This window comes from Miniopterus schreibersii (genome assembly GCF_964146895.1).
Source record: "Miniopterus schreibersii genome assembly, chromosome: 9".
NCBI classification, from domain to species: domain Eukaryota; kingdom Metazoa; phylum Chordata; class Mammalia; order Chiroptera; family Miniopteridae; genus Miniopterus; species Miniopterus schreibersii.
In genome coordinates, this window is record NC_138118.1 from 14702711 (window position 1) to 14714867 (window position 12157).

Genomic DNA, 12157 nt, shown 5'->3' on the forward strand with positions numbered 1-12157 from the left:
TATCTAAAAATCCTCAAGTAGTCTGAAAAATAGAAATCATTAGCCCCATTTTACAGATGAGTAAGCTGAGGTTCAGAGATGTTAAGTAAACAGCCCAAGTCTTACTGCTAGAAACTAAATTCTAATTGGCCTCACCCCCTCACCCACATTCTCCCCAGTCTACTCTCTCTATCAGATAGAAAACTCACACAGCCAACCAGAACTTCTTCTTAGTATGAAGATACAACCTTCACAATAAGTTAGTGTGGCTCATTTCCCCCGTATTCCAGCCCCCCACTCCTCCAAAAAAGGAAAGAAGCTTTCCATATATTTAGTCAACTTGTTCAAACTGTCCAGTCTTCTAGGCTTTTTTGAAGTACTGGGCATAGTTCAAGTAATACCACTATTATCCTTAGAGCACACCAAGAGCCTAGAGAACCCAGACAGGACACTGGAGCTGGCAGTCAAAACAGGCAGAAGCTGGGCAGAGAGAGCTCAGAACACAGGTTTAGGCACAGGCCTCCTCCGGACTCATCCTCCCTCTCCTTTGATTCCTCCCTCTCCTTTGAGTATTCAGAGATGTACCAAGGGCTGATGTGAGGCAGGGAATCCTTCGGAACCCAAAATTTGGTGGGAATAGGGGGAGTCATTGAAGAATACCAGCCTAGGATGAGTGACACATGAAGAGAAGAAAAAAGACAGGACTGGCCAGAATGAGAGACAGACATCCAGTAACCTGGGAGGCTCAGAAGCCAAGCCAGCTTTGAAGTCTCTGCTAGACTTCATATTCCAATTTAATTTTTTTTAAAAACAACCTCTTGTACAAAAAAAGAAGGGGGAGGGATAAAGAGAGAAGAAGAAAAAAGGAAAAGCGAAAAGGGAAAGGGTGGCTGGCCCTTTACACCGATTGGTGGATCTTCGCCGAATGTAGTCATCCCCACGTGAAGGCGATGGGAAGTGTTGCTGGATCTTCCCGCAGCGCTGCTGTTGAAGGGCTGTTCTCTCAAAGGGGCCTTCACACCTCCCCTACCCAAATGGTAACTTTGAAGCCAGAATCTTTAAAAGTTACAGAATAAATTAAGAAAAAGGATGTCACTGATTCCAGTAGTAAAATGAAAACTGTTAGTCCAGTACCCTATGGTTAAGTTTTGTCCTGCTATGCAGAAAAGTTACATCAACTCCTCTATCTTTGTGTTAGCTGGAAAACAAAATAACAAAACCAACACACACACACAAAGCAATAATAACCAAAACTCCCCTTTGGGTCTCCGGAAATATGGGGCAACCTTGAGCAGAGTTTAACCGACTAGGATATTTAATTGCTGTAAAATAAGAGTGTTTATATGGAGATTAAAAAGAACTCATTTTCTTTAGAAACCCATATTCTTAATTTAAATAATGAAATCCTTTAACCTAGCTGCTTATTTTGTCAATCGATCAGTTATTTAGAGTATAGTAGCTAAAAGACAAGAGGTAAACATAACAAAAAGAGAACAGATACACACTTTTTCCTTAAACAGTACTCAAGAAACATCTAAAGATCTGTTTATTTTGCATCCAAAGAAAATGTCCTTCTTTAATTTTGTATTCTAGAGTCTGAAGGTTTTTTTGTTTGTTTGTTTTTGTTTTTTTTTTTGGAGGGGTGGGCAGGGAAGTGGAAGGTGGACAGGGAGTTATTGTAAAATGCCATAAAAGATTCTTCTGTATCTGAATTCCCAGTGTTTTGACTGTCTTTAATAAGGTTTAGCAAAAAAATTTATTTATCCATCACTAAATTCTGGCTAATCACACATTTCAGGTACCTTATTTGGGGCCCAGAGGAAAAGTAGTCTCTGCTAGATTTTATATTCTGAAATTTTCTGCCTTGATTGACCACCCTTAGCAATAAACTTGAACTCTTGCGTCTGCTCCATAAAGAGCATAAAGCCTCAGTCTTAATCCTTTTATCACAGGATAAAGGCTGTCTCCCAGGTGCCAGATACCATCTCAGAGTCCCTTTATCTGAACATTCAAAGTAGAGATAATCATTTGAAAACTATGCAAGTAGTCAAGAATCCATTTTTTTTTTTAAACATATCTTTATTGATTTCAGAGAGAGGAAAGGAGGGGGAGAGAGAGAGAAACATCAATGAAGAGAGAGTCATTGATCGGCTGCCTCCTGCACGACCCCTGCTGGGGATCGAGCCCGCAACCCGGGCATGTGTCCTGTCTGGGAATCGAACCTCGATCTCCTGGATCCTAGGTCGATGCTCAACCGCTGAGCCATGCCCGGCCAGGCAAGAATCTATTTTTAAAAACCCATTTTTTAAGAGATTGCCATCACCTTAACCCAGTGACCAATATTAGCCTCATCAATAGTGGGACAACCGGACATTATATATGGCCTAACATGATCCAGTAAGAAGTACACAGTATTACTGGTGAAGAGTTCTTACCAAAAAGCTTAACCTGGTTCTTATCAAGCCTTTCTTTGAGCTTACAACAAATATGGAGCACAGAAGAACATGTTTATCAACACCATGAGAAAACAATCAGACAAATTTAGAAGGTGGGACATTCTACAGAACAACTGGCCAGAATTGTCAACAGGTCAATGTCATGAAAATAAAATGTATGTGAATGTGGCGAGAGGAAGCAGCTCCAGATTAGGACCCTTAAGAAACATAATAACCTGATGAAATATGTGAGTCTTACTGAATTAACCATCTTTAACAGATGGGGGTAACTGAGGAGCTATTCTTAAAGGGCATAGGGCTTGTTTGGGATAATGGAAATGTTCTGGAAATAGTTAGTGGTGGTGGTTGTACAACATTGTGAAGGTTCTTAATGCCACTGAATCATACACTTTGTGGGCTCAATCCCCAGTTGGGGGGTGCAGGATGCAGCTGATCGATGTTTCATTCTCACGTGGGTGTTTCTCTCTCCATCTCCCTCTCCCTTCCTCTCTAAAAAAAAAAAAAAAAAAAAAGTAAATTTTGCAATAGGGAATATATGAATATGGATAGGTATTAACTATTATTAAAAACTTATGTGAATCTTCTTAAATGTGACAACAGAATTGTGTCTACCTAACAAAGATGTGTTAGTTATTTATGGATGAATGATGAAGTATTTAGGGTGAAATATATATATATAATCTTCCTTTAAACTACTTCTGCAAAAAAAAAGAATATATGGCAAGTTTTTGCAATTGTTTAAGTGATAGATATTGGATGCTCATTATAGTATTCTGATTCTTCTGTATGGACCAGAATTTTGCAAAGGAGAGGGGAACCACGGACAAATCAGCTCAAACTGTGATTGGAGTTCAGAAATGGAAATGTGAGTTACCCTGAGGTGATGCTGTCCGGAAGGCCACACTTTCCAGGGATAAGAAGGTGGGTGGCACAGGATGACTTGGTGGTCATCGTCATGTGAGTCTAACAAAAGTCTTGCATATCAAAAAGCAGCCAACCCTGGCTGGTGGCTCAGTGAGTTGGAGCATCTTCCCAAACACCAAAAGGCTGCAGGTTCCATTCCTGGTCAGGGCACATACATGCCTAGGTGTTGGGTTTGATGCCCAGTTGGGATGCACATGGGAGGCAACCGAGGATTAAAATAAACAAACAAATAAATAAATAGGCAAAAGTGGTCCAAAAGAAAGTTCAAGGGAGTGAAGAAAAGCTGTCACTCCAAAACCAGAGTGCAGGCAACCTGCACAAAGGATCATTGAGATGAACTATAACTGGCTCCCCAGCTACCCCCACACCCTCAGGGTTTGGTCTTTAATAGCACTGAAAGGTCCCACGGTTGCAATTCCGTAGCTAAAAAGAGATAAAAGAACTGTTTTCATCAAAGGCACCCTGTAGATCATTTCTCTTTTACAAACCAACGCTCTAGAAGGCAAGTCACTAGGTGTGTGTCTTCTAGATTATTATGACGCTCACCTCCATCCTTCTTCGTGAACAGAGCTTTAGGGTACCCTACCTAGAAGTGCACCCAGAAGAAAAGGCAAGAAGACTTAAAAACATTACCACTCAAGGCACTTAATAAAATAAGGCTCTGGGAGTGTAAATGGATGGCTTCCCTTGCCCACAATATCTTACAACATTTGCAAAGCACTTCATTTATACCATCAATTGTATCCTTGCTATAAAACACGTATGGCTTTAATAATTCTTCAGTTTCCTCCCAGGTTAAAGTCTTACTTGCGAATCTCAAAACGAGCAGCTTCCTCTGAGGGTCTTTGATTGGCAAGGAACTGCTGAGTGTTCTTACTCACCAAGGCATTCTGCTCAGGTTTGGTCTGATCCTGCCTTCTCTGCTACTTGCATCTCTGCATCTCTGTCAGGGATCTTCCTCCAATGAAAGAGCACCCAGGAGAGGGAGATCCACCTTCTCGCCCTCGCCTTTCTATCTGCAAGAGGAGACAGTACTCTCTGACTGCAGGCATAGGGCCACATTTACAGTGAGCAGGCTGTGTGGGCCTTCCCGCCCCTCCCCTCCCCTCCCCTCCCCTCCCCTCCCCTCCCCTCCCCTCCCCTCCCCTCCCCTCCCCTCCCCTCCCCTCCCCTCCCCTCCCCTCCCCTCCCCTCCCCTCCCCTCCCCTCCCCTCCCCCCTTCCCTCTCCTTTCTTCTGTTCCTTCCTTCTAGATGGCCTCAGGAGGGCATTTCTCCCTCATGCAATGAAGCTCAGCCATTTGTTTCTCCTCTGTTCTCCCTAATGCTCTTACATTTTTAATTTTTTTTTTACTTTTCAATTACAGTTAACATACAATATTATATTCGTTTCAGGTGTACAACATAGTGATTAGACATTTATCTCACTTCCGAAGTGATGACCCTAAGTCTGGTACCATTTGACGCCGTACAATATTATTGACTATATTCCCTATGCTGTACTTTAGATTCCCCTGGGACTGTTTTTATAACTGGTAATTTGTATGCCTTAATCCCCTCACCTTTTTCTATCCCCCAACCCCCCTCCCATCTGATAAGCATCAATTGGTTCTCTGTATCTATGAGTTTGTTTATTTTGTTTTTTAGATTCCACATATAAATGAAACCATATAGCATTTGTCTTGTGTGACTTCTTTTCCTTGGCATAATACCCTGTAGGTCCGTCCATGTTGTTGCAAATGGCAAGGTTTCATTCTTTCATTATGGCTGAGTAATATTCCATTCACACACGTACCACATCTTCTTTACCCATTCGTCTGTGGATGGGCACTTGGTGGCTCCTATATCTTGGCTATTGTAAATAGTATGTGAACAGAACATAGGGGTACAAATGCTCTTGATTACTTCCCTATCACACCCAGTGGCAAATGATAAAATTGCAAGGTTCAGGTGGCTTAGGGCAAGGAAATATGCCCCCTAAATCTTCTATCTCGGCTGTGAGATCTAGGCCAGTTTACCAAAGCCTGGGCTGAGGCATTCTTAGATCTCTTGGCCTCCTAATAGATTATCTATCAATGTATGTATCTATCTTTCTACCTACCTACCTACCTGGCTATCATGTACCTCTCTATATATTTATTAAGATAGATATCACATACAATTCATACAATTTAAAGTATAAAGCTCAATATGTTTTAGTACATTCACAGAGTTATGCAAACATAACCACAATTGATTTTAGAATATTTTACCAACCCCAAACAAAACCTTTTAGCCATTAGCAGTGACGCCCCATTTCCTCCAAACCTCCTTCATCAAACCTCAGCAAATAGACTTGCTACTTTATTATTATTTTTAAATATGTCTTTATTGATTTCAGAGAGAGGAAGTTGAGAGAGAGATAGAAACATCAATGATGAGAGTCATTGATCGGCTGCCTCCCGCACGCTCCCCACTGGGGATCGAGCCTAAAACCCAGGCATGTGCCCTACCGGGAATTGAACCACAATCTCCTGGATCATAGGTCGATGCTCAACCGCTGAGCCATGCTGGCAGGGCTTTACCTGATATTTAAGTCAACGCTCCATCTTGACTTATTTTTTGTGTATGGTGTGAGGAAGGGGTCTATTTTCATTGTTTTGCATGTGGATATCCATTGACAAAACACCGACTGTTGAAAAGACTATCCTTTTGCCATTGTAATATCTTTGCACCCTTTTCAAAAGTCAACTGACTATAAAATGTGAGGATTTATTTCTGGAGTCTCTATTCCATTCTACTGATTTCCTTATGCCAGTATCATACTATCTTAATTTCTGTCTTTCAACTTTGTTCTTTTTTAAAAAATCAACTGATCATAAATTGAGGATTTATTTCTGAACTTTCTATTACATTTTACTGTATCTCCTTATGTCAGTATCACACTTTCTTGATTACTGTCCTCCAACTTGTTCTTTTTTCAAGATTTTTTTGGGCTATTTTGGGATGCATTTTATATAAACTTTAGAATCAGCTTGTCGATTCCTGCAAAAAAACCCCACAAAAACAAAACAATCCAGTTGGGATTTTGATAAGGATTGTGTTAAATCTGTAAATCAATTTTGGTAGTCTTGCCATCTTAACAATATTAATTCTTTTGATCCATAAATGTGGGATGTCTTTCCATTTCTTAGGTATTCTTTAATTTCTTTCAACAATGATGAGAGTCATTGATCGGCTGCCTCCTGCACTCCCCCCACTGGGGATCGAGTCCACAACCCGGGCATGTGCCCTGACTAGGAATCGAACTGCGATCTCCTGGATCATAGGTCAATGCTGAACTGCTGAGCCAGGCCCTGCTGGGCTTGTCAGATGCATCTGCTGAGATGATCATGTGGTTTTCGACCTTTTTTCTATTGCTATGGTATATTACATTAATTGATTTTTGTATGTAAAACCAACCTTGCCTTCCTGGGATAAGTCCTACTTGGTCATTCCATATAGTAATTTTTTCCCCCAAAATTTTAAAAATTGTAGTAAAACCTTGGCTGGTGTGGTTCAGAGGTAGAGTATCAGCCCGCATACTGAAGGGTCATGGGTTCAATACCTGGTAAAGGGTATGTACTTGGGGTTGGGGCATGTGTGGGAGGCAATAGTCTATGCGTCTCTCGCATTGATGTTTCTCTCTCTCTCCCTCCCTCCCTTCCATTCTCTCTAAAAATCAATGGAAAAAAATATCCTTGGGTGAAGATTAACGGCAACAAAAAATTGTAGTAAAATACAAATAACATAAAATTTACCACCTTAAACATTTTCAAGTATACAGTTCAGTGGTGTTAAATACATCCATAATGCTGTGCAGCCATCACCACCATCCATCTTCATACCTCTTTTCATATTGTAATATTGAAACTCTATACTCATTAAACAATAAATTCCCATTTCTCCCCCCTCCCGCCCCCCACTCCCTGGAAACCACCATTTTGTCTCAGTGATTTTGAATAGTCTAGAAACTTCATATTAGTGAAATCATACAGTATTTGCCATTTTGTTACTGGTTTATTTCGCTTAGCATAGTATCCTCAAGGTTTCATGTTGTAGCATGTCAGAATTTCCTTCCTTTTAAAGGCTGAATAACATTCCATTGTATGTAATTATATACCACATTTTGCTTACCCATTCATCTGTCAATGGTCACTTGGGTTGCTTCTGTATTTTAACTATTGTGAAAATGCTGAGAATATGGGTATACAAATATATCTTCAAGACCCTGTTTTCAATTATTTTGGGTATATATCCAGAAGAGAATGTGCTGGATCATATGGTAATTCTATTTTTTCATTTTTCTTTGGAAAACTTCCTCATTGTTTTCCACAGCTTTTGTACCATTTTACATTCCCATCAACAGGGCACAAGAGTTCAATTTTCTCTACATCCTTGCCACACTTGTTTTCTGTTTTTTGGGTTTGTTTGTTTTTTTCAGCAGCAATCTTAATGGGTATGAGGTAGTCTAATTATAGTTTGATTTGCAGTTCCCTAATGGTTAGGGATATGAGCATCTTTTCTTGTCCTCATTAGTCATTTGTATATCTTTGGATACATGTCAATTCAAGTCCTATGCCCATTTCAAATTGGTTTGCTTGTGGGGTTGTTTTTTTTTGGTTGTTGTTGTTGTTGAGTTTTAGGAATTCTTTATATATCCTGAATATTAATCTTTTACCAGACATGATTTGAAAATATTTTCTCCCATTCTGTGCGTCACCTTTTTACTCTATTAATAGTGTCTTTTGATATACAACAATGTTTAATTTTCATGAAGTTTAATCTGTTTATTTTTCTTTTGTTACCTATGCCTTTGGTATCATGTCCAAGAAAGCATTGCCAAATCCTGTGTTGTAATCCTTTTGTCCTATTTTTTTTCTAAGAGTATATAGTCATTTTTATATATTGCTATTTTCAGTTTTCTAGTATGATTTTTTTTTTTTTTTTTGCATCTGCATTTATAAAACAATATTGTTCTGTACTTTTCTTGTGATGTCTGGTTTTGGTATAAGGGTCATACTGACCTTAAAGAATGAGTTGGGAAGTGTTCCTTCCTCTTCTATGTTTTGGAAGAGTTTGTGAAGAATTTGTATTAATTCTTTATATTTTGGTAAAATTCAACAGTGAAGTCATCTTGGGCCTGGGCTTTGAACCAACTTCATTTTAAGTAACCAAAAATGATAGTGCCTGGGTAGGATGAGACATAATTCTGGCCTAGAATTATAGACTATGATCAGATGATCAGAGCCAAAAATCCCAAGTGTCCCACTCCCTTTTCTTTCACAAATTAAAACATCTAGTGAGGAAAGACATAAGCCTTTGTGACTTAATTTCCTCATCCAACAAGCTCAAGGTGTTTAGAAAATTGTGATTCTAGAACGAAGGCTCAGTCTGGAGGTCACAGATCCAAAACAGCAATGACTCTTAATGCCCAGGCAGATACTTCCCAGATGCGTGATGTTAGTCACAAGAGACAACAGGAGGGAAAAGGCCCATGGAAGATTTAGTGAAATCATTCCATCATAACACTGAAAGGGCACCCCTGGCCAAATGAAAACTTTACAGAGAGGCTCTGAGAACAATCTCCCTTGTGCATTCCAAGCACAGAATCCCAGCAGTACTAATGCTGTGCTGCTGTACATTACATTCCCTGTTTGGGGGACCAGTAGTGAGACAAATACTTTAACACAATATACTATTTCTGGGAACCAGAGTTCAGAGTCCTTTGCCCATTTCAAGTTGGTTTACTTGGCTTACTCAGGGTCACAGGAAAGCCAGAAAGAGAACTGAGAATTAGTACTTGTTACCTACGTCCTAGTTTATTGGTATATTTTGATCAGTATGCTGGTATTTTATGCTTGGAATGCACAAGGAAGATGGCTCTCAGAGCCTCTCTGTAAAGTTTTCATTTGGTCAGGGGTGCTCTATCAGGGGTGCTTTATCTCCAATTCACCTCCAATTTAGTCTTCATATTGTACTTATTCTCAATCAGAAACCAAATTGTCAACAGATGTTCATAAAAATGTTGTTAGCAGTTAAGAAAAGGTTTACTGCTATTAAGATATTTGGGGACAATTTCCAGAATGGTTGGTGAGGAGCTCCAAAGACCGACTCTTCAACAAAATACCCATACTGTTGAAAATTACTTTTTGTTGTTGTTGTTGTTGATAATTCTCACCTGAGGATATTTTTTCCATTGATTTTCAGGGAGGGTAGAAGGGAGGGAGGAGGAAAGAGAGAGACAGAGGGAGAAAGAGAGAGAGAGAATCATTGATGTGAGAGACACATTGACAGGGGCAGGGAGCAAACCTGCAACTGGGTACATGCCCTTGACTAGGAATCAAATCCTCAACCCTTCAGTGCATAGGCCGACGCTCTAACCACTGGGAAACACTGGCCAGGGTGAAAATTACTTTTAAAACAACCATTTAAAGTTGTTCCACAAAGGGAGATGAGAGCCAAGAAGACCAAAGGCTACTTGCTGCCACCCAATGACCTGCTTGTGAAGCAGGGTTATCACTCCAAGAGAAGTGGTGGTTATCCCTGCCCCCAGTTTGAGAGCAGAATCTCAGAGATTTTGCTCAGGGGAAGAAGCAGGTGATAAGAACAGAGAGTTCTGAATCTCTCTACAAGAGAACTGACTCTATTTAGGACAGAGTATGGGGAAGTCAAGCTGAAGAGAGTTCTGGAAAACAATGGATATTTTGGTGGTAAGCAATTAAGAGGAAACTGGTTGCAACAAGCTACACTGTAGGCTATCTAATGTATCAGAAAGAACCAGGAAAAAAAGACAGCTAAGAAGAGCCCACCTGGAGTCAGAATAAATCTCAAAGACCCACCTCAAAAACTACCGCTGGGTCAGATTGCGGAGCAATTTATGCTCCATAGCATTGTTGAAAACAATAGAGTGATTAGCTAACAACTAATGAAGCCTAACAGCTAGTGGCCATACCAACAGAGACAGACAACAGAGAAATTAAGGATAGAAACAGTCCAAAAGAGCTGTGCTAAAAACACTGTCATCCCAGGATGACTGTGCACATGACCAAGCATGCACATTCTAAGGAGCAACATCGGAGGTTTTACACTGCAGGGAAACAGACTTTACTAAAATGATATAGCTAAGTCACTAAACAAATAAAAAAGTAAATTATAACAATAAGTTCATAAGCTCAAAAATAAACAATAAGGTCAAGGGAATCAATATCCAGAGCTGCTACACTATATTATCTAAATGTCCAGTTTATAACAAAAAAATTATTACACCTGCAAAGAAAAAGGAAAGTGTTTTGTGACTCATACATAGGTGGAAGAAAGCAGTCAACAGAAATCCCCTTTGAAAGGGCCCAGATACCCAACTTAGCAAAGACTTCAAAGCAGCTATTATAAATATGTTCAGTGAACTAAAGAAAACCACGAGTAAAGAAGCAAAAGAAGGCTTGGCTGGGTGGCTCAGTTGGTTGGAGCATTGTCTCATACACCAAAATGTTGTGGGTTTGATTCCCAGTCAGGGTGCATGCCTAGATTGCAGGTTCAATCCCCAGTCAGAGTGCTTACGGGAGGCAATGGATATTTCTCTCTCACATTAATGTTTCTCTCTCACACACATTAATGTTTCTCTCTCTCTCTCTCTCCCTCTTTCTCTCTCTCTGCCCCCTTCTCCTTTCTTTTATTTCTAGAATCACTGGGAACTTGTCTTCAGGTGAGGATTAAAAAAAAAAGAAGCAAAAAAAGGTATGATGACAATATCTCATAAGATAATAATTAAAGAGACAGAAATTATTATTTATTTTTAAAAAGAACCCAATGCATATCGTGAACTTGAAAGGTGCAATAACAGAAAACAAAAATTCACTAGAGGGGCTCAACAGTAATTTGTCCTGGCAGAAGAAAGAATCAGCCAACTGGAAGACAGATAGATGGGTGGATAGATAGGTGATAGCTAGAAAGAGAGAGAGAGAGAAAGAGAGAGAGAGAGGGAGGGAGAGGGAGGGAGAGGGAGGGAGGGAGGGAGGGAGGGAGGGAGGGAGGGAGGGAGGGAGAAAGAGAGAGAGAGAGAGAAAGAGAGAGAGGGAGGGAGGGAGGGAGGGAGGGAGGGAGGGAGGGAGGGAGGGAGGGAGGGAGGGAGGGAGGGAAGAAATTATTTGATCTCAAGAACAGAGACAAAGAAGAATAAAGAAATATGAACAGGACCTCAGAAAAATATGAGATACCATTAAGCACACTAACATATGCATAATGAGAGTACCAGAAAGAGAAGAGCCAAAAAAAATCTGAATAATTCCTGAAAACCTGTGAATTTTGATGAAAAATATTAATCTATACATTAAAAAGCTCAACTAACCTCAATAGATAAGACACAAAATGATCCACATCCAAACACATCCTAGTAAAAATGTTGAAAGAGAAAGTTAAAGAGAAAAATCTTGAAAACAGCAAGGGGGGAAAAAGTTCATCATATACAATGGAACCCAAATAGGATTAACATCTGACTTCTCACCAGAAATAACGGAGGCCAGAAGGTATTGAGATAGCATATTCAAAGTGCTGGGATGGAAAAAACCCCACTCTGTCAGCTAAGAATCTTTTATAGAGTAAAACTGGAAAATAGTCCATATTCACCTGAGAAGAACGTATATTCTGCTGGTGGTGGTTGGAGCATTTTATAGATGTCTGTTAGGTCTAATTGGTTGATCAAAAATAAAAGTAAAATAAAGACATTCCCAGATCCACAAAATCTGGGATACCATTGCTAGCTGAACAGAGTTACAAGAAATAA

The 12157-nt window shown here is 40.0% G+C and overlaps 1 protein-coding gene across 3 annotated transcripts in view; it reads right to left on the reverse strand.

The window, feature by feature from the left end:
- Positions 1-12157, reverse strand: part of MKLN1 (muskelin 1) — a 306710-nt gene that overhangs the window by 192843 nt on the left and 101710 nt on the right. For all 3 annotated transcript variants that reach the window (XM_081147023.1, XM_081147024.1, XM_081147025.1), the window contains one exon: positions 4241-4375. In XM_081147023.1, coding sequence (XP_081003149.1) covers positions 4241-4248 — 8 coding nt within the window. In that variant the 5' untranslated portion in view covers positions 4249-4375. The remainder of the gene's footprint in view (positions 1-4240; positions 4376-12157) is intronic.